General features: G+C 38.5%; 1 protein-coding gene across 1 annotated transcript in view; it reads right to left on the bottom strand.

The window, feature by feature from the left end:
* Nucleotides 1-18480, bottom strand: part of LOC147239653 (protocadherin-15-like) — a 171626-nt gene that overhangs the window by 52439 nt on the left and 100707 nt on the right. Inside the window, exons 21-26 of the mRNA XM_086194725.1 lie at nucleotides 14098-14217; nucleotides 13811-13996; nucleotides 12857-13090; nucleotides 11718-11834; nucleotides 9803-9943; nucleotides 7806-7918 (exon numbers count right to left, since the gene is read on the bottom strand). Of these exons, the coding sequence (XP_086050851.1) occupies nucleotides 7806-7918; nucleotides 9803-9943; nucleotides 11718-11834; nucleotides 12857-13090; nucleotides 13811-13996; nucleotides 14098-14217 (911 nt within the window). The remainder of the gene's footprint in view (nucleotides 1-7805; nucleotides 7919-9802; nucleotides 9944-11717; nucleotides 11835-12856; nucleotides 13091-13810; nucleotides 13997-14097; nucleotides 14218-18480) is intronic.

The raw sequence follows: 18480 nt of genomic DNA, 5'->3' as shown, positions 1-18480 counted from the left end.
AAGTCCTTCCTGCCTGTATGATGATGTGGATGCGCACATATCTGCCTTTTGCCCGTCTATCAGTGCGTATTTGAAATGGTGTATTTCAGCTTTTTTTTCCCTTCATGAAACTTTTACAGTATTGTCTCCTGTGTCCTCTGCCTCCCTCTCTTTCTTGCACTTTACCATCTATCTACTACTTCTCCCTTCTATCCTCTCCCCACATTTTCCTGTCTGTCATTCATTCTCATACTTCCCCTTCACTCACTCTCCATTTCATCCTTTACCTCCCTGTCTCTGGCACCAGCTGCTAACTATCTTATAAGTAAAATTAGGGTGGGATATTTGCCAGCACTGTCTTTCTGTGTATATAAACAAAACAACCTTCAACTGAATCAGTTATTTGTTTCTTAAGATCCTTATTAGTCTTGGTGTATAGCAGTCACAGGTACACACTGTTTTCCTGAGGCATCCTTCAATTTATATTTTTTTAGCTCAATTATGTCAGATTGCTACTTAAGTGCCTTGTCAGCAATAACCTTACCTTAGTTTGGTTTATTTTCAACATGGAGTTTATATATATATATATATAATTTTTAATTTTTTTTTCCCTGCTCCTTCACAGTTCGCTAATTGCGATTCTCATCTCAGCCGTGTTGGTCCAATTACGAGAAGAAGGTCTTTGTTCTATGATCCAGGAAATATTATGTTTCTCCATTAAGAGGTCATGAGGTGATTCATTTCTGCCCTGTTGCAGTTTCACACTCTTTTTTTCTTGCGCATCCTTCCGAAATCCACTACTCTGTCTTCTTTGGCATTCATAAAATAGTGTTCTTGCCCAATTACCTTTGCATCCTGATGATCATCAGCCTCGAACCAGATACTGATTATTTTGCGGCTTGTTCCAATTGGTGATCAGATCGCTAGTTGGTGATTGAATGGGCACATCACGATTGTTTTTTCCGAAGAGGAATGGATCACGAGCTTATCATTAGACGTTTAAAAACAACAACAACAAAAAAACGTCTATAATTTGCATGCCATTGCATGCTTTTAGAGATGTTTAATTATGACCCAGTTAAGCTACAGTCTACTGTGTTACTTTTCCACCAATGACATCCTGGTCTCTGCTTTCCACTGCAAATCTTTTACTGAATATATTGTACCATCGGGTGTACACTCAAACCATCTTGTGCAGCCATGCTTTTATTTTACACATTTTGGAAAAGCTTCCATTAACTAGTAGTGGAATGGTGTATTAGCGGTGCTAGCTTGATGCAGTTTAGCAGTCTAACATTCACATCTTTCACTGGCACACATCATTTGCACAGCTTGTAGATACTGTAGGCTATGTAGTGTTTATAGGTTCACCTTTGGTGTCTGGATAAAACCCAGAATAATCTCAAATAGGAGACTTGGCATTTTTTTCCTTTGCCACTCAACTTCTCTGTAAGCCACGCTTGGTGCCCGTCAGTGTCCTAACTCCTCCCACCCTTCACACAACTGTATCGTAAACCGGCAATCTCCATTTAACAGATTGGACAATCTGATCTCGCATTCTCTTTGAAATATCTCTATAAAGAATGACACCATGAATTCAGCGGGATGTCCCTTTCCCTTATCCATGCTAAGGACAGACGTGTTGAAGAGCTCAGGAGGGAGCTGATGCACACGGAGCTGTAAAGTTGCAGTTGCTGTGATGTCCTGTTGATGGTGCTGTTCTGTTTTTTTAACATCTTAATGTTGGGCCTCTATTGTTGTGAGGTCCTGTTTTCAACGTTGGACTGCTGGATCTCTTGTCTGCATAACAAATTTACCTTTGAGTAATAATGAAGAAACCTAGAAGCCGGAGAATTTCCAACCTTCAATTATTTTGCTCTTTGCTGCATGTTCATGTTCTTAATTCCATCAACCAATTTGCGTTTGCGTTCCTTCGGTTCAACTTTCAAAAGAATCTAGTCAAAGCTCCAGTGTTCCCTTTGCTTAATTTGCTCTCTTATTATTGAGTGGATTAATGTTCCAAATTCAACCTGATTGCCTCCATCCTGGCTCTCTCAGGTGTAACAGGTGACACAATTGGCATTGTTGTTTTCCATTTTCTAGCATCTCAATATTCCACCTTCATTTGCATTTCTTTAATATGTCTAGGAATTTAATACATTTCAGTTTATTTTTGAAGATTCACCTTGGTTTTCTACTTAGAATCAAAGCCTACTTTTGGAGTTCAGCATCTTTTTGCCTCAGCCGCTTCAACCAGATTATAGAGCAGTCGCTCTTGTTTTTGTTAGGGGAGGATGCTTTTATCTCACAGTAAAAATGTTCAAGGACTTTGATTAAAGACTGTTTACAGCAGATGAAACTAGTGGGGCAAAAGGGGAGTGAAGAAGACAACAGAGGTGAACAAGGACTCAAGCCTAAAAGGAGGGTAATTGTCTGGGAAAGTAATTTCAAATATTTAAATAAAACGAGACCAAAGCGTTCAAGTATTAAAGCAACATTTCCTCGCTCAGGTTTCCTGCAGCTACAGACAATGGAATCTACAAAAATCTAAAAAATGAAACGTGAAAGAAATACTTTCATGCAATTGTGTGCAGTACAAAGGCATGTGTGGAAAAATGCTGAATACTAATTAAAAGTTACATACACACACATATACATGATTGGCTCCATCTCCTGTGACTGTGATGCATGAACAAAGATAGCTTTCATCAATCAGCTCGTGTAAGTATGAGTTAAGGGCTCTGTGACTGCGCTCGGCCAGTGAGCAGAAACACTGAACAAAACAAGCGAATGTAATTCCAGGAGTCATTTTTGTGTAACATTAGATGAGGAGTACATCTAGATCTTGCTCTGTTTTTATTATGTTCTGAGAGTTTCTACTATTCTCACACATTCTGCAGAGTCACAATTTTCATTGCTGTGTTATAATACAGCTGTATTCTATAGCCCACAAAAAAAAGAAAGAGAAAAAGAAAGGAAAAAAAATCCCATTACAGAAACTTTGAAAGAAACTTTGAGAAATACTTTTTAATGCCGTCAGGATATTTGAGGTAGCCTTCAATGTTACAATAACTTTACTTCAAATTCCTTGCAGGCATACTAGACACTAATGCGGCTGTGTTTTTTTTCTTCTTCTTTTCTGTCACAATACTCAAAGCAAAGCAAAGCAAATTCCCACAATTTCACGTTTGCTTCCTCAATAGCAAAAAGAAACTTTTTGAAAATGATTCTCTAACACTCAATAATTAGATCTGATCAGATTAGAACTTTTACCCTCAGACAATAGGGGTTTTGAGAATTTACTGCATGCATTACAATGATGTGTTGCCATTGGGAAGCACATTGAACTTTTTATTTTATTTCATTTTTCTTTTTAAAATCCGAGCAAGATTAAAGATTTGGCCTTTGAAGCTGTAATGAATTAATGCTCCGATCAATTTGCCAGAAGTAATACTTGCAGCGACTGATTGACTGAAAAGTGACAGCTCTGGGTTTGTTGTTGTCTAACTAGCAGGTAGAGAAGAACTGGGACTTACTGTGATCCTTGAACAGGGCACGAACAGTAAATCAGTGCAAAGCTGATAGCTTGAGTTTTCTAAAGCTCTAGCCATGACATTATCTTTATGATGCAAGACAAAGCAAAAAAAAAAGAAAGAAAGAAAGAAAGAAGAAAAAAATTACCATCTTAGATCACATAATTCTTGATTAATAACAAAGCTTTGAAGTTCAGCAGTGATTTTTGTCTCAAGCACCACTTTCTAATTAGATTCATTAAGAAATTAACAGGCTATGGGGCATTTTGACATCATGGGGGTGAAACTAGACTTGCATTCACAGACACACAGAAAATATACATTCACTATCATGAGCAAAGTGATGGTGTTTGTTGTTTAATCTATGAAAAGGCAATATTTTCTTTCTGTTCACTTAATCCCTTGCTGATAATTGCCACTGGGTGCTGATAACTATTCATGTGTATGTGATACTGACTGCATACTAATTCTGCAGGTGCAAGATTGGCCCTACAGTGAGAGAAACAGAGAGATAGAAGAGGGGGGAAGAGAGAGAGAGAGAGAGAGAGAGAGAGAGAGAGAGCGCACAGCTGAGAAATCTTTCTATAGAGGTGCTACAGCCATTCAGCAGACTTCCTCTTCAGCTTGTTAACTGTTAAAACCCACAGAGTGAAAATGCATAAACAGCAGGTTGGAGAGCCAAAGATACGCTTCATTGGTTTGCAATCTTTGGTCAGTGCTGTGAGCATGTGTGTGTGTGCGCGTGCGTGTGTGTGTGAGATGGAATGTGTATATACTGAACTTCTGTTTTCATACCAACCAGTGTGCATCCTTCAGGAATCTGCTGCCACTCGCTTAGAGAGGGGCTGAGTGTTTGCAGTTAGGGCTCCTCTACCGTGGAATGACCTGTCTTCAGTTCTGTGCCCGTTTTAAAGAAACATATTCATCACTGCAGCCTGCCTGCCTTATTAACATTATTTAATACTACAGAAATTGGAGCTATTTTTTTCATGAGCATACCCTGAAGGTAATAGGGGTTTGACAGTTTATATTATTCTCTATATTATTACCCCCTATGCTTCTTTTCTTCTCAGTTCGTGCTCATCCTGGTCAGAGCAACAGACAAAAAGCTGAACAGAATTTAAATGTGAGGAATCCTGCTATATTTTAATCATGTCAACCCAAATTTAAAAAATGTACTTGTTGCACAGCCATCAGCTAAAGCATTAAAACCATTGACAGGTTCTGAATTGAGTATTATACAGCCATGCAGTAAATCCCCCTTCATAAGGATTATAATGTTTATTGTTTATTCAATCTGTTTGAGAGAGGAGTTGATTTATTTCAATGGTCATTTTAAAGGCTGCCAGCAGTGATGCTGTTAATACTGGGTTTATACAGACTGGTGTATCTAATATTTGGTCCATCTCATTCATATGAATTAAAATGACAAAATATTAGGAAACCGATCCCAGTATGAGCCGGTACTATTCAACAGCAGGACAAATTAAAACCTCCACAATCATAAATAATCAACAGGCATCTCAAACTGATTCAATAAAAACTCGTAATCCTAACTCATGTTCTAATTCCAGCAGGATGAAGGGAGGTTTATTCTGGGGTTGTTATACTCAGCACAAAACCTGTCTGGGGCTTCAAATATTCTGCTGATATGTACAAAGTTTGCAACATTTTGCATGCAATGGCAATCAAGTCTTTTACTTCTATGTATCATTCACTGTTTGTTAATGCAAGTAAACATAGTGGCCCGTACTTTCCTTATGCTAACGTACTGTTTGTACAGTCATCAGGTAGATAATTAGTCACAACGTTGGTCTCCGTGTCAGAATATATTCAAAAACCTGGAACGTCGTTAACGGAATTCATTTGCTGCATTGCCTTTCTATTTAAGCCACCAAGATCAGAACCTTCCAATATGATTATGAATATCAAGAATAAAAATCCCATTCAAAGATCAAGAATGTTTTTGGAGTTCAGTAACGAGGAGAAGTCAAGAAATAATCTGTTGTAGTGATGAAGGGAGTAAATCTTAAATGACCTCTTTCATTGTCATTCCCCTCTTCGCGATATGAATCAATATTACTAATTCAGCCTTGGCCACTGCGTGATGATGGTCTGTTAAAACCATACAAATTCATGAAGCTGCATTAGTAAGCCTCAATGGTACAATGGTTAGCTTTTATTCAATAAAGCTGGAATAATTAATTCAAAGCCCTACTCTGCGAATACAACATGGAATTAGTACACACACACACACACACACACACACACACACACACACTGACATGAAGAATCATGCAAAACATACCGAGAGAAGGTCATTCACAACGCACAAACACAAAAAAAGTGTGCTTGCATGAATTAATATGAACGGTGCGTTTATCATCAAATACAACGAACAAAAACAAAATAACAAATACACAAACACATTGGGGGGAAAAAAAGAGCAACCTCACATAGGTAGACATGCATTCATTTAGCTGGAAGCCATCTTACATATTCATAAATGCAGCATTATATGACTGGCTGACATCTCTTTCTCTCTTGCCTCTAACCAATTTCCTAAAAATAGAGAGGAGATTTACTCCGCTGCATGTGAAATAAAAACCTTGACACAGAGGGGAAATATGTCTGTATCGACACTGAGATGTCAATTACACCCACACCGGATCATCATCTTAGAGCTAATGGTTGTGTGGATGAAATGAAGCAGGTGTTTTTAAAACAAATCTAAATGCAGAGCGAAAAAAAAAAAAACATCAATAAGGTGTTAAACGTAATATTGGACACCGACGTGATTGATGACATGTCAGTATTATGAAAGTGAATTACATCAAAAGGTAAAAAAAACAAAAACAAAAAAAACCCAGAACCAAAGCAAAAGAGAGAGAATAAAAATGAAACAATGTCATCTGGCTCCCTACCGGTCCGATGGAACGCTCATTAAGATTCATCCAGAATCTTAAGGCATTTTGAAATGCTTATAAAAGTACAATGCATTTTTCCATTCATTCATCCATTGTCTTCCACTTATTCCTGTTAAGGGTCACGGGGGGCTGGAGCCTATCCCAGCAGCTACAGGCGAGGCGCGGAGTTCACCCTGGACAGGTCGCCAGTCACAATGCATTTTTTTTTCATTTCAATTCAAAGCACTTGTTTAATTTAATTATTAAGGCCAATACATTAAAAAAGATGCATTAAATTACCAAATGAAAAATACACCTTACACTTAAACAGCATTATTTAGTGTAACTTGGCTGTATATACTTAAAATACATCCACATAGGAACACTTACATCTATAGCGTTTTTCCCGCCATTGACAATGCTCTCTCTCAACAACCAATCAAAATCAAGAGGGGGCGGGATTTAGTATATAAAAAACAAACAAACACTGAGTTGCTGTGATTACCCTCACTTGTCTGTCTTGTTGAGAAGAGACTGTTCAGTTCAGAAAAAAAATGCTCAGAATTTGAAGTTTGTGTCGCGTAGCCTTTAGCTTAGCATTTGCGCCACTCATGTCAGCTGTTTCTTCTTCAGATGTGGCAAAGTACTGTGTGTTTCACTTCTTAAATCTGCTACATTTAAGTCATTTACTACTGAAAATGTTCACACAACTAACTTTGTAAACCAACAGTAAACTCGTTCAGTCTGCTTCCAAGCCACCTTTCTGGTAATGTGCTGCCCCCTTTTGATTTGGAGTATGAAGTGTGAATTACTGACTTGTTATTCATCCTACAAAAGGCAACTTGGTTAATTTCTTAAGTAGATAGCAAAAATGCTGCTGCTTCACAAAACTGATGTACAAATTTGTTTTGAGAGGAAGTCTAGACTGTGAAAACTTCTTCTGTTCATAGTTTTTTTCTTCTGCTTAAGAATCCGTCACACATTAGAGCTCATTATTTGACTTGCAATCAAAACTGGGTTTGGCGAGCAAACATCACTCATGCTGTTCACAAGTTCCCTGCTCGAGTGCAAGTTTGATAACAGTTTAAGCAGAGAAAACAGACACTAAAATTTGATGTTACCCGAATTACGTCAGTCACCCAAGCATGTTGAAATGATGATAACACCTGAGCTGTGCAATTAAGCATTTTAATCAGAATCCCTGAGCTTTTTCACAAAATTAAGTTTCTGATGATTCATATGGTCAGTACGTTTTCTGCAATGGCCACACTTCATCTATTTCTGATCAGTAATCACCTCTCAACAAATATAATACATTGTCTGAGTATTTTTATTATAGTTTTATTTTATTTTAGAATTTATTCTTCATTTTTGTGCGAGTGTGTACCTGTATTCTTCCTGAGTAAAGATGGGGATGACCGAGGGCTGAAGAACCGTGATCTCTACCAGAGTGCTGTTCTCCTTCACAGGGTCCCCGTCATCGTAGGCCACCACCACCAGCTGCCAAACACGCATGGCGGTAAAAACCGAGTCAGTACATTCACTAAATATTCCAAATTGCTTGCAACAACGCTGACAAGTGTTGCTGCGCCGCTCCATTTATGGCCTTTAATACTTGCAAAGATATCAGGTCACACCATTTTGCAGTGCTGACAGCAGAGACAGGGAAATAAATTCATGTAGCGAAAGCATGACAGCCCAGTAATAAACTGAAAAACCAACTATCTAAAAGCATATCATTTGCATGGGAAATGGAGCAGGATGAGTGTGTATCCCAATGGTGTGCTTATTATTTCCTGCTTAGCTCTGCTTCTTTATTTAATTGAGGGGTAAAGACTGGTAAACAGACCCCAAGGAATCCTAATGAAAGCTAAACTTAAATATCCAGACAGTGAAATACTGTGTTTCCTTCCTCTAATTACAAAGGACAATTTGCATTATCCTTTTTCATAATAACATTATAACTTTATTCGGGGACTTTATAATTGCATGTTCTATTTGCTTCACTGGGATATACGGTGCATAGGAATTTCTTTCAGTTATCAGATTTCTTCCTATTCATGAATGCTAACCAGCTCCAAAATAGCTTTGGTGCTTTTAGAATATGATCAGGATGAATAGAATTTGGCAATATAGATTTTAAAAAAAAGGTATGTTAGCGTCAGGATGCACGAGATACATAATGGTCTATTTTTTTAGTAAAGGGAACCTCACTAAGAGCAATTCTCTTGCTATGACAAATATCTAACCTTGATCCTTTGATATGTCTATTTTCAAACACTGTCTCAGATAATGACATATTCTTGTCTGCCACCCTATAAAGACCTCTATGAGAATTGCCTTCGCTCCATAACAAATCATTAACCAGTCTTTGTTTTAAGCTGTATTTTCCTTTTTCTTTGAGGTAGTATCTTGGTGACTCTCACAATTCTCCCCGCCGAGTGTAGCGCAGGAAGCAAAGATGGTGGCAGGTTCACCTGCACTTGGCTCACGTGTGCTCGGTTGACATATAATAAAGCCCGCAGCCTTCCCTACGTTTTATTGGATAAAAAAGTCAGATGTTAGAAAAGTGAAGGTCCTGCAGTGGTTTGACTTTTAGAGCCAACGAATATGCGGGACGTTGTCGTGGGACTTGGGAGAGGAGACGGAATTGCAGTGCACTCCTACATAAAACAGAACACCTGGTCACCCTAAATATGATGCTCTTTGTCACTGCTGTCGTCAGATTGTGTCCCCGTCCTTGTAAAAATGATACCTCCCCAACCTGTAAACAGTGCTGGATTGAATCATTTTGTTAAATTTATTGGGAGCAAACGAGGTAGAATTAGTCCCCTGAGTGACATCTTCAGAGGACGCTGAATCCTTATTGTGTTAATTAAAGCCCAGTGAACAGATGCAATTAGCATTGCCCAAAGCCCCAACGAGGGAGAACTGCTGGGAAAAGACAGTTTTGAAACTAATAAGCTACTGCAGTTTTCTTTGTAAAGTGGATTGGGATTTATAGTTCTCTTTTACTTTATGTACACCAATGCTTCAAGTAGAAAAAAAACAAAACAAAGAACGGTGATCAGATAAATTTTTTAATGACTGATCCATGTGATGTTGTCCCAAACCTCCACCCACTAAAGTGCAGATCCAAAATCTACAGCAGAACAAGGATGCAGTAGATGAATCCCCAGAAACAATGGTGTCTCTTGGACATTTGATAGCAGTACTGTTGCCAAAGTTTGATTAAAAATACACCATGTGGTGCTTGCATCTTGCAGTTCCATTCTGATACACTCTCAGCCCAACACGGCTGTATGTTTAAATACAAGACGCATGATCAGATATATGCTGGAGTTCAACTGTGATGCGTGTGTTTGCGTATGTGCGGGTACTTACACTGAATTTGAGGTTGGGCTCCTCATTAAGGTTTACTCTGGTAACCACATTTCCTGTCTGCTCCTCTACATCAAATATACTTGCAGAGTATGAATAAGCCTCCTGGTCCACTCTATAGCGCAACAGACCAGCTGGGGTCCCCTATGGAGAGAACACACACTTTAACAACGGGATCACAGCATGGCATGAATGTTTCATTACGGGATGACACTTCTCTTAAATGTTTCTGAAACACTGCAGTTTAACATTAATGAATCAGACTCACTTTAATCAAAATGTCAGAAATACACAAGATCCCCTTATTTTAAATAAGGATTGGCAGAGATGCTAACCATGAACTATTTCTCAGGATGAACAAATATTCAATTAATTTATTGCCTCTATTTGTTTTGTCAAGTTTCAGTGATTTAAGCCATGAATCTGTACGTTTCTATAAAACCACGTTGCATATCAATGAGATTCAAGTAACCCAAGCTGCCAGAAAAGACAAGTACATTATTTGTAAATAAAACATTTTTTTCTCATCAAGTCATGTTTCTAGTTAGGCGTCAAATTAGGCGTTGACGAGTGAAAAATGTTGTGAGTCCTTCATAAATTACTTTGAGTTGGGCAAGTTGTAATTGTTCTTTCATGCCAGCTAGTATTAGCAAGGAATAATTTTACGCCTTTACATTTTTCTTTCTTCCAGATTTTTCCATATCCATCAACCTTTTCTTACGCTTCAAAATGAGCATCAAAATACCTTGAGGGAAACCCGACTATTGATTGCAAAGTGCTGAAAGGTTGAGTATAACATCAAATTGCAAGGTTGAACAAGTTGTTTCGAAATGGCGTTCAACAGAAACAGGTTTAAATATGAATTTAGTTGAAAAAGGTATACTGCTCATTTTCTCTGAATATTTTTCACGAATAACAAACGTTCATTTCTTACACATTTTAATAAAAAAACGCAACATTGTTTGTTTCATTGTAGGCTTTCATTCATGCGTGATGAGACAGCTAATCTTTATAAGTAAATTTTGTGTCTGAAGGCTAGCAGTGACATTTATACTCCAGAATCTATCAAGGGCTATTACACTGCTATTTAGTACCTTCCTGAGCTCTGGGAGTGTCTTTTATAGCATATAGCCTTACAGAATATTGTTACGTTTTGACCCAAGAGAGCACAGCTTGATGCTGAAACTCCTGTCTGAATCAAAGCTGCTGATGTAGGAAGACAGCAACACATTAGTCAAAGCAACAGGAGGCTTTTAAAGGGGCTTATGGGGTAACATCGCCTGGGTGGAAGATTTCACACAAAGGTAGGAGAATAAAAATATCAGCATGGCTTCTTGAGCAGGATACTTTTGTGTTTTTGGCCTTTTTTTCATGAATATTTATTCGGGAGATTTATTATACAGTAAAAGTGCAACTTTCCCCATTTACTTGTTTCCTGTTCTCGAGGAGAATCATTGCATTTTAAACCTGCATTTAAACCGAAGGCTGCGTGACTCAGCAAATCCTCTCAAGCGGCTCTCGCACCGCACTTAGACCCAACTAGCATGAACATTTTACAACCTTTTAAACCTCAGGTTAACTCCAAACCCCCCTCCAAAAAAAACTATCTAACAGCTCACAGTGGAGCCTTGTAAAGTGCTAACACTCATTTTACAACAAAAAGTATAAAAAAACCCTCATATTACAAAGATGTTCAGTGTTAAAAGCCCAACTGAGGTGTCAATAAATACGACCACAGGGTAAGAAAATGGCTCCCACAGAAACAAAAGAAAAAAGAAAAGTGCAAACACATTTGAGGCACACATACCCAGAAGCTGTGGAAGATAAGCATCATTATCTTCCATCATTCCCATATACAATTTGAGAAACAGAGCATGAAAAACAGTTTGATTGAATAGCAGCAGCTGGAAATGCTCACCACAGGGTCAGAGTCCTTGGCCATCACTGTGGTTACAACAGTTCCCTTGATAGCATTAGGGGCAACCATGCCACGGTACACTGACTGGCTGAATACCGGAGAGAAGTCATTCATATCCTGGAGAGAGATAAACACAAACACAACAGACGCATTAGTAGTGTAAACATATACTAATCCAGACTGCTTCTATCATATGCTGCCTGCCATCTTACAGTCTACAGTCTAATGTTTGGCATCTTATATTCTAATAATGCTGTTGCTGTCTTTTACCTTCTTCAACCATTTAAAATAGTTCCTTTGGAGTATTGTTTTATTTTGGCTTGCACTTGGAAAAAAATATATCAAAGTATCTGTGGGTAAAATAAACGCAGCGTGAGTAGAATAAATGGTATACCAAAGCTTTTTGATTTTCTTCCCTAAAAATCTTAACAGGTGTAGGAAATACTAGCCGGCAACAGCATATCTGAACGAAGAACCCCACAGAGAAAGACGGTTTCTCTATTTTCTCACAGGCTGGAGTTTTAAAGCTTGCGTTATAGTAGAAGAAAAACGATGTGTATCCAAAAGATGTTATGAAAAGGGCAGAATTTGGCAAGTTATTGCTGCAAGTCTAAAGCCAGAGATTTTCTAAAAATAAATGCACTGTATCTGTTTTACCTCCACCAAGGATTCAACCTGAAACAGTTGCATCATATTTGGTAGGATGAGGAATAAACTAATAGCTTTTGGAAATGATCCAGAACTGATCTGGCTGGGGTTTTTTTCGGTTGTTTTTTTTTTGGTTTGCTCTGCTGAACAGACACCCCCCCCCCCAAAATGTGATGGGTTCTTCCTCAGCACATGCTACACCTGTCCAGCAAGTTTAGTGAGAATCAACCTCATAATTTTGATTTTTTGCTAATCCTGCAAATGGACAAGCAAACAGCTGTGACAGCATCAACGCCTTTCCAGATGTAATTAGCGTACTTTAAAAAAATGCAAGCTCGGACCCCTTGAATCTCAGTCAAAGGGAATCCAAACTTCCAGACAAATAACTGCCTTGCAGATTTTAGCATCTTCAAATTACTGCTTTAACCAAAACATATAAATTACTAAAGAAAATAAACTTGATGATAAGACATAAAAGCAACACAACTTACCAAGACCGTGACAGTGACAGATGCTAGTCCAGGAGGCATGCCTCCCTTTTTGTCCAGCGCCTCTACAGTAAAAGTGTACGTGGCCTCTGAGTCACTCAGCTCCTCATAGTCCAGAACTTTCCGAACTGACAACTCTCCTGTGACCGGGTCAATGTGGAATGGCTGAAAAATCTGGTTGGAGCCTTCACTTCTGATTCGATATGTGAGGTTGGAGTCAAGGTCAGCGTCTATTGCCTACAGAGAAGAGGGAAAAGAGGGTCCGCCAGTGAGAAAAAATAAAAAGTCATATCATTGCTTCATAATTTTGCCAGACGGATGAGCAACTACATCTGCTGGTGCTATTAAGAACCTGTAGTATTTTCATTAGGTCTGGGGTGAGCTGGAGAGTAGGATACGCATGTGGTAATAACATTTATAGTCCAGCTGGGGGTCCATATCTTTATTTCCTTCTGTAGCAAATGTATTTTACTGTGTAGCTCCAAGGAAAAGCTTCTTTCTTCATCTCACATTCCCCCACAGCTCACAGGGAGGGTCTCACCAAGTGACATCAAATTCAAATTCTGGACTTCTAGTGCTGTCTGGAAAATTTCCATAAAAGGTGAAGGTAAATTAAGTCAAATTTGATTATCGTTTTTGAATTTTCGGGGCATTTTGTACTGGAGTGCATTCATTTATTACATAATAAGGTTATAAAAATTTTAAGTATGCGGGCAGAGGCAGATGCAATGTATTTGGGATATTGATTTATGGATGAATTGCCTTTATTTCACGCAACAGTATTTGATTTATCACCTCATAATGTAATCACTGCTCACACATGAAGCATAACGCAATAAAATGGCAGAATGGCATTTAGAATATTGTTAAGAATAATTATCAAGTGATTATTTATGAATAGCAATCATTCAGGTTAAGGTATAACAAATATTGTTGTCATTTCAAGATGCCACTCACCTCCAGCTGTAATATAACAGTATCTTTGGGAGTATTCTCTGGTATATTGACATTGTATGTTTGTTGGGTGAATACTGGGCTGTTGTCATCTACATCCATCACTGTGACAGACAGCGTAAGTCGGGATCGTCGCGGGTCCACTGCGCCGTCCCAGGCTTCCACAATCAGAAAATAGTGTCCTTTCACCTTCAGGATTACAAATATTCAAGGTCAGATGGAGCAGCTACAATAATAAAAGGATAACATGGTCTGTCGGTGTGCAAATTAAACAAGTAACTTCATCTGACCTCTCTGTCTAGTGGCACTGTGGTTCTGATGGCTCCGGTTGCATTAATGGAGAAGAGTTTTTGGTGGTTAACGAGCCGATAATGAACCTGACCGCTCTCCCCAAGATCTGGGTCTGTAGCCTAGAGGTTACACATGAAAAGACAACAAAAAACACAGTGACCAACAAACATGCATTCAACAGAAAAGTAGGACTAAACAGCTATTTTGATTCATCAGGGTGCCTCTGAATCAAAACACAGTCAATAAAATGTAAACTTCCTGTCAATTGAGGTGTGTGAAAGACGCCCATGTGAACGTACACAAGCGCTACATTTTTCACCTTTTCTAATTCTCGGTGACAAAGCTTCAAGAATATAAAAACATGGAATGTTGCAGTTGAATGTGCGTTTGAGAGCAGGAGGGATGAAGGGAAAAGACTCATCGTTCAAGTTTTAATTGCCACAAGTGAATGTTTCATTTGACTTTCCACTCAAAAATAGGAGCCATTTTACACGCTATACTCTTATGTAGGACACAGCAAAAATGTCCTTACTTCCTGTCCTTCTCCCTCTCTTTTTTTCCTTCCCCTTTCCATTTCTTTCTTCACGATATTGCAACTGTCTGAAGGTTTCGCACTAAAATTAAAAATTTTGATGTACGGCTTTGACAAGGTGACGCTCACAGTCCTTCGGCATCTGATCTCTTTTTACTGCCCTCCTCACTCTCAGAACGCAGTTCTTTTTTCATTTGTCCCCTATTGCAAGATTCAAACTTCCTTTCCTACCAGTAGCTTTCGTCAAACTTTCCCAGAGCTAATGAGACAGTGGTTTCCATTTTCACTTGGAGGGGGGGGCACAGTGGCTTCTTTTTCTTTGTCACAAATCTTTGATCCAACTATCGTTCTGTATCTATGGACTACAGTCAAACTCAGACTCCTTTTCCACATCATCTCTCTCGACTAATTAAATCATGCAGAGAGAAGGTGACAAATTGCCTGCTGGCATTTCTTTCACCCTCTCCAAATTCTCCACCTGTCCTATCAACATTCTGATGGCATTAAAACAGCTGAAGGTCAAAAAGGGTAAGGTGAATGCACACCAACATTTTAGATGCTGGTTGTGGCTGTAGTATCTAGGAAAAACAGGGGAGGATGACTTTGCTCCAAGGATTAATTCACCACGCGTCAACCACATTTGGTCTTTTTCAAGGTAAGTTCAAGGTAAGTCAAATAACCTCGAAAGAGATCAAGTGCAGTTGAAATGTTGGCTTAAATAAATCCTTAAATCTGAGTAAGCATACATCTATAAAAACAGATGAAATGAAGGTTGAGCAGTGTGTGTGTGTGTGTGTGTGTGTGTGTGTGTGTGCGTGCGTACGCATACAAGGCCCAAGGTTTCCTTACAATTTTTTTTGAGGTCCCCAGAAGAAAATTATAATTTGAACATTAGCAGCCAGTGTTACAAATAATTGCTTCACTCTTTTTTTTCTTAAAAAAAAGTGTGTTTCTGTGTGTGTGTGTCTGTGTGTGTGTGTGTGTGTGTGTTGAACGTTATCAGTAAACTTCAGCAGGCAAGACTTTGCATAAAAACATTTGTCAAGAAGAGGATTACATTGAAGTTGATTATATATTAAAGGACTGCCTTATGACTAAGAATAATCCTTATGGCCTTTGCAGACACATTCTATTTCAAGAATGCATAATAATAACAATAACAATAATAATAATAATGAAGCTAAATTCTCAAAAGAATATCATATGACAACATGACATTGTTGTTTTGGGCTAAAAGCTAACAGAAGGCACCAGCCTCACCACCACAAGTCTGCCCTTTTTCATTCGATATAACTGCTACTTTTTTACACTCAGTTTATCCCATTACTTTGTGTTTATCAGACTTTAAAAGTGTTTGTGTCTCACTCACATGCTCCTCAGCTAGTTCAAGCCCTACCTAGAAGGTGACAATTTTGTCTGAATTGGTAATTTTATCTCGTATTGTCTTCCAACAACATGTGGGGATCCACAAGGATCAATCCTTGGATGTCTGCTTTAAAAAAAAAAAAAAAAAAAAACAACTTCATGAACACCTGTCACAAGATATTTGCACATTGGATACACAGTATTATTATTCATGTACTGTATATATATATGTGTGTGTGTGTGTGTGTGTGTGTGTGTGTGTGTGTGTGTGCATGTGTGTTTAAAAAGATACTGTCAGCTATATAAATACATTTGCCAAGCTGAGTTAACATTAAGGGCATATTGATGTTACATGCAATCCAAAAAGGTCATTCAAGAACCAACATTCTTAAAAGATGTCTTCACTCAAAAGGTATGTCTTTATGAGGCAACAAAGCAGTAACCTTCTGTCTCGAATGCACCCTCTATCTCTGCAATGCAACAATCCAACTCCAATCTGACTTCTCCAGTTCACTTGCTTATATCTCTTTTCTTCAAGTTGCCTCAATTTTTTTCCTATTTTCATCACTTTCTCACCTTCACCCCTAATTTCATTCCTCGACACAGTACAGCGAGAAAATCACCTGCAACTAAAACTAAATTACTGACCTTTTTTACCCCCTCCTCATCTTTGTATGTGCACATTTCTTTTGCCGCACCAATAAACCCTATAGTCAGCGTGGGAGTCTTTTCTCACTCATATACGCATACAGGCAAGCCACTCTCTCACTGGCTTGTGTTGCTTCTGCAGTCTGAGAGTGTGTGTGCATGCATGCCTGTGTGTGTGTGTGTGTGTGTGTGTGTGTGTGTGTGTGTGTGTGTGTGTGTGTGTATCGGTGCCTGTCTCTCTCTTATCTTCCTTTTTCTATGCTTAGTGTGTCCCCCCTGTATTTTAATTTAAAGCCGAGGTGCAGTCTCCTACAATACGATTGAGCAAAACATGCACATCAAGTTACACAGGAAACTTTTCACCTCCACCCACTGCACTGGTACAGTACATCTTCTACGCCAGTGATTTTCAAACTTTTTACTATAATATACTTCCATTTTAAAGCTTAACATTTCATTCAAGTAAGTCATGAATAACAACCCCCCCCCCCCTCCAAAAAAAAGCAACAATACAGTACTGTGCCATCAGTATCTAATTTATTACGCCTGTATCCTTACATGTGCCCTTTTTTGGTCATCTTGCAGTCACATTATAACATTGCAGTTACACATTTTTTTGATGAGTTGGACTCAAATTTCAAGAGCACTTAGCAGCTTTCTCAACTGCAGATTTGGAAATTATGCAAGGCTGATATCTGCATGTAGCTCTGAAGTACCCATTTGAGAAACACTGTCATAGCAACACATAAACCACAAGCTTAAATGAAAGGTAATATCTCTAAAAAGCTCAAAGAGAACTACCTCCAGCTCAATCTAAAGCAATATTTGGAAAAGATGATGAGGAAATACATTTATCCATCATATAAATTACTGCTTTTTACTGCTGCGGGATTATCAGGAGATGTTCTATTGAAGTTATGCAATCTTAAAGTGAAATACTATATGCTGCCCACCCATACTCACTGGACTAGGAATCTAATTCAGTGTCTGTAATTGGAATCGAGTTGGTAAGTTGGACACCACAGCAATATCGTCTTATATGATAGATGTGATGAGCACGAAGACAATGCTTTAATTTTACGACAATTATGAATAATTCATCCTTTCTTTCTCACAAATGTCTTCAGTTGGTGGGTTGGGGTACGTGATGAAGGTCAGCTGTGTTTGTTTTCTCGGTGTTCATCACTGTACTATTCTTTCGAGACTGCTAAATAACACCCTTTGTTCTTTATTTCAATCATGAATTTCAGACTCAAAGTAAGAAAAAAATTTGCAACTTCTGTTTTGGCTTTGAATATCAGTGTTTTGTTTTCTATGATTCATGGTGGCTTTGAAAAGATGAGCCCCCGCACACGCACACACACACACACACACACACACACCACCTACATTTGAGGTAAAACACCATGAACACTGTCTCGTTACATAAAACATTCAACTTAAATATAAAGTGACATGAATAGTTTAAATATGTTTCAAACAAGCCATTTATTTGCAGCTCGTATCTGCTGACAGTGTGTGTGGGGAGTAAACAACCATGTCACGGTGGGAAACAATCATATCACGAGGGGCCAACAACCTGCAGTTTTTTATTCCGGCTAATGACTGCAGCAGGTGATATCGTTGATTCATTCTCCTCTCTGCAGCAGCAATGTGTGCAAATCAAGAAATCCATCTGGTGTTGTGTTAGACTTGAGGAAATCTTTAATCACCCACCCAATCATATGATTGCTTCACCTTGCTGTGAAACAATAAAATTGCAGAAAATTTGAAGTTCTTTTGAAAAGTAAATAATATTTTAGTTTGATTTATTTGGCATTTCATTTGCATGTTGTTT

Source organism: Aulostomus chinensis, chromosome 23 (assembly GCF_037954235.1).
Source record: "Aulostomus chinensis isolate RoL2024-O1b breed Wild chromosome 23, RoL_Achi_v1.0, whole genome shotgun sequence".
NCBI classification, from domain to species: Eukaryota; Metazoa; Chordata; class Actinopteri; order Syngnathiformes; family Aulostomidae; genus Aulostomus; species Aulostomus chinensis.
This window is presented reverse-complemented; position numbering and strand designations above follow the sequence as displayed.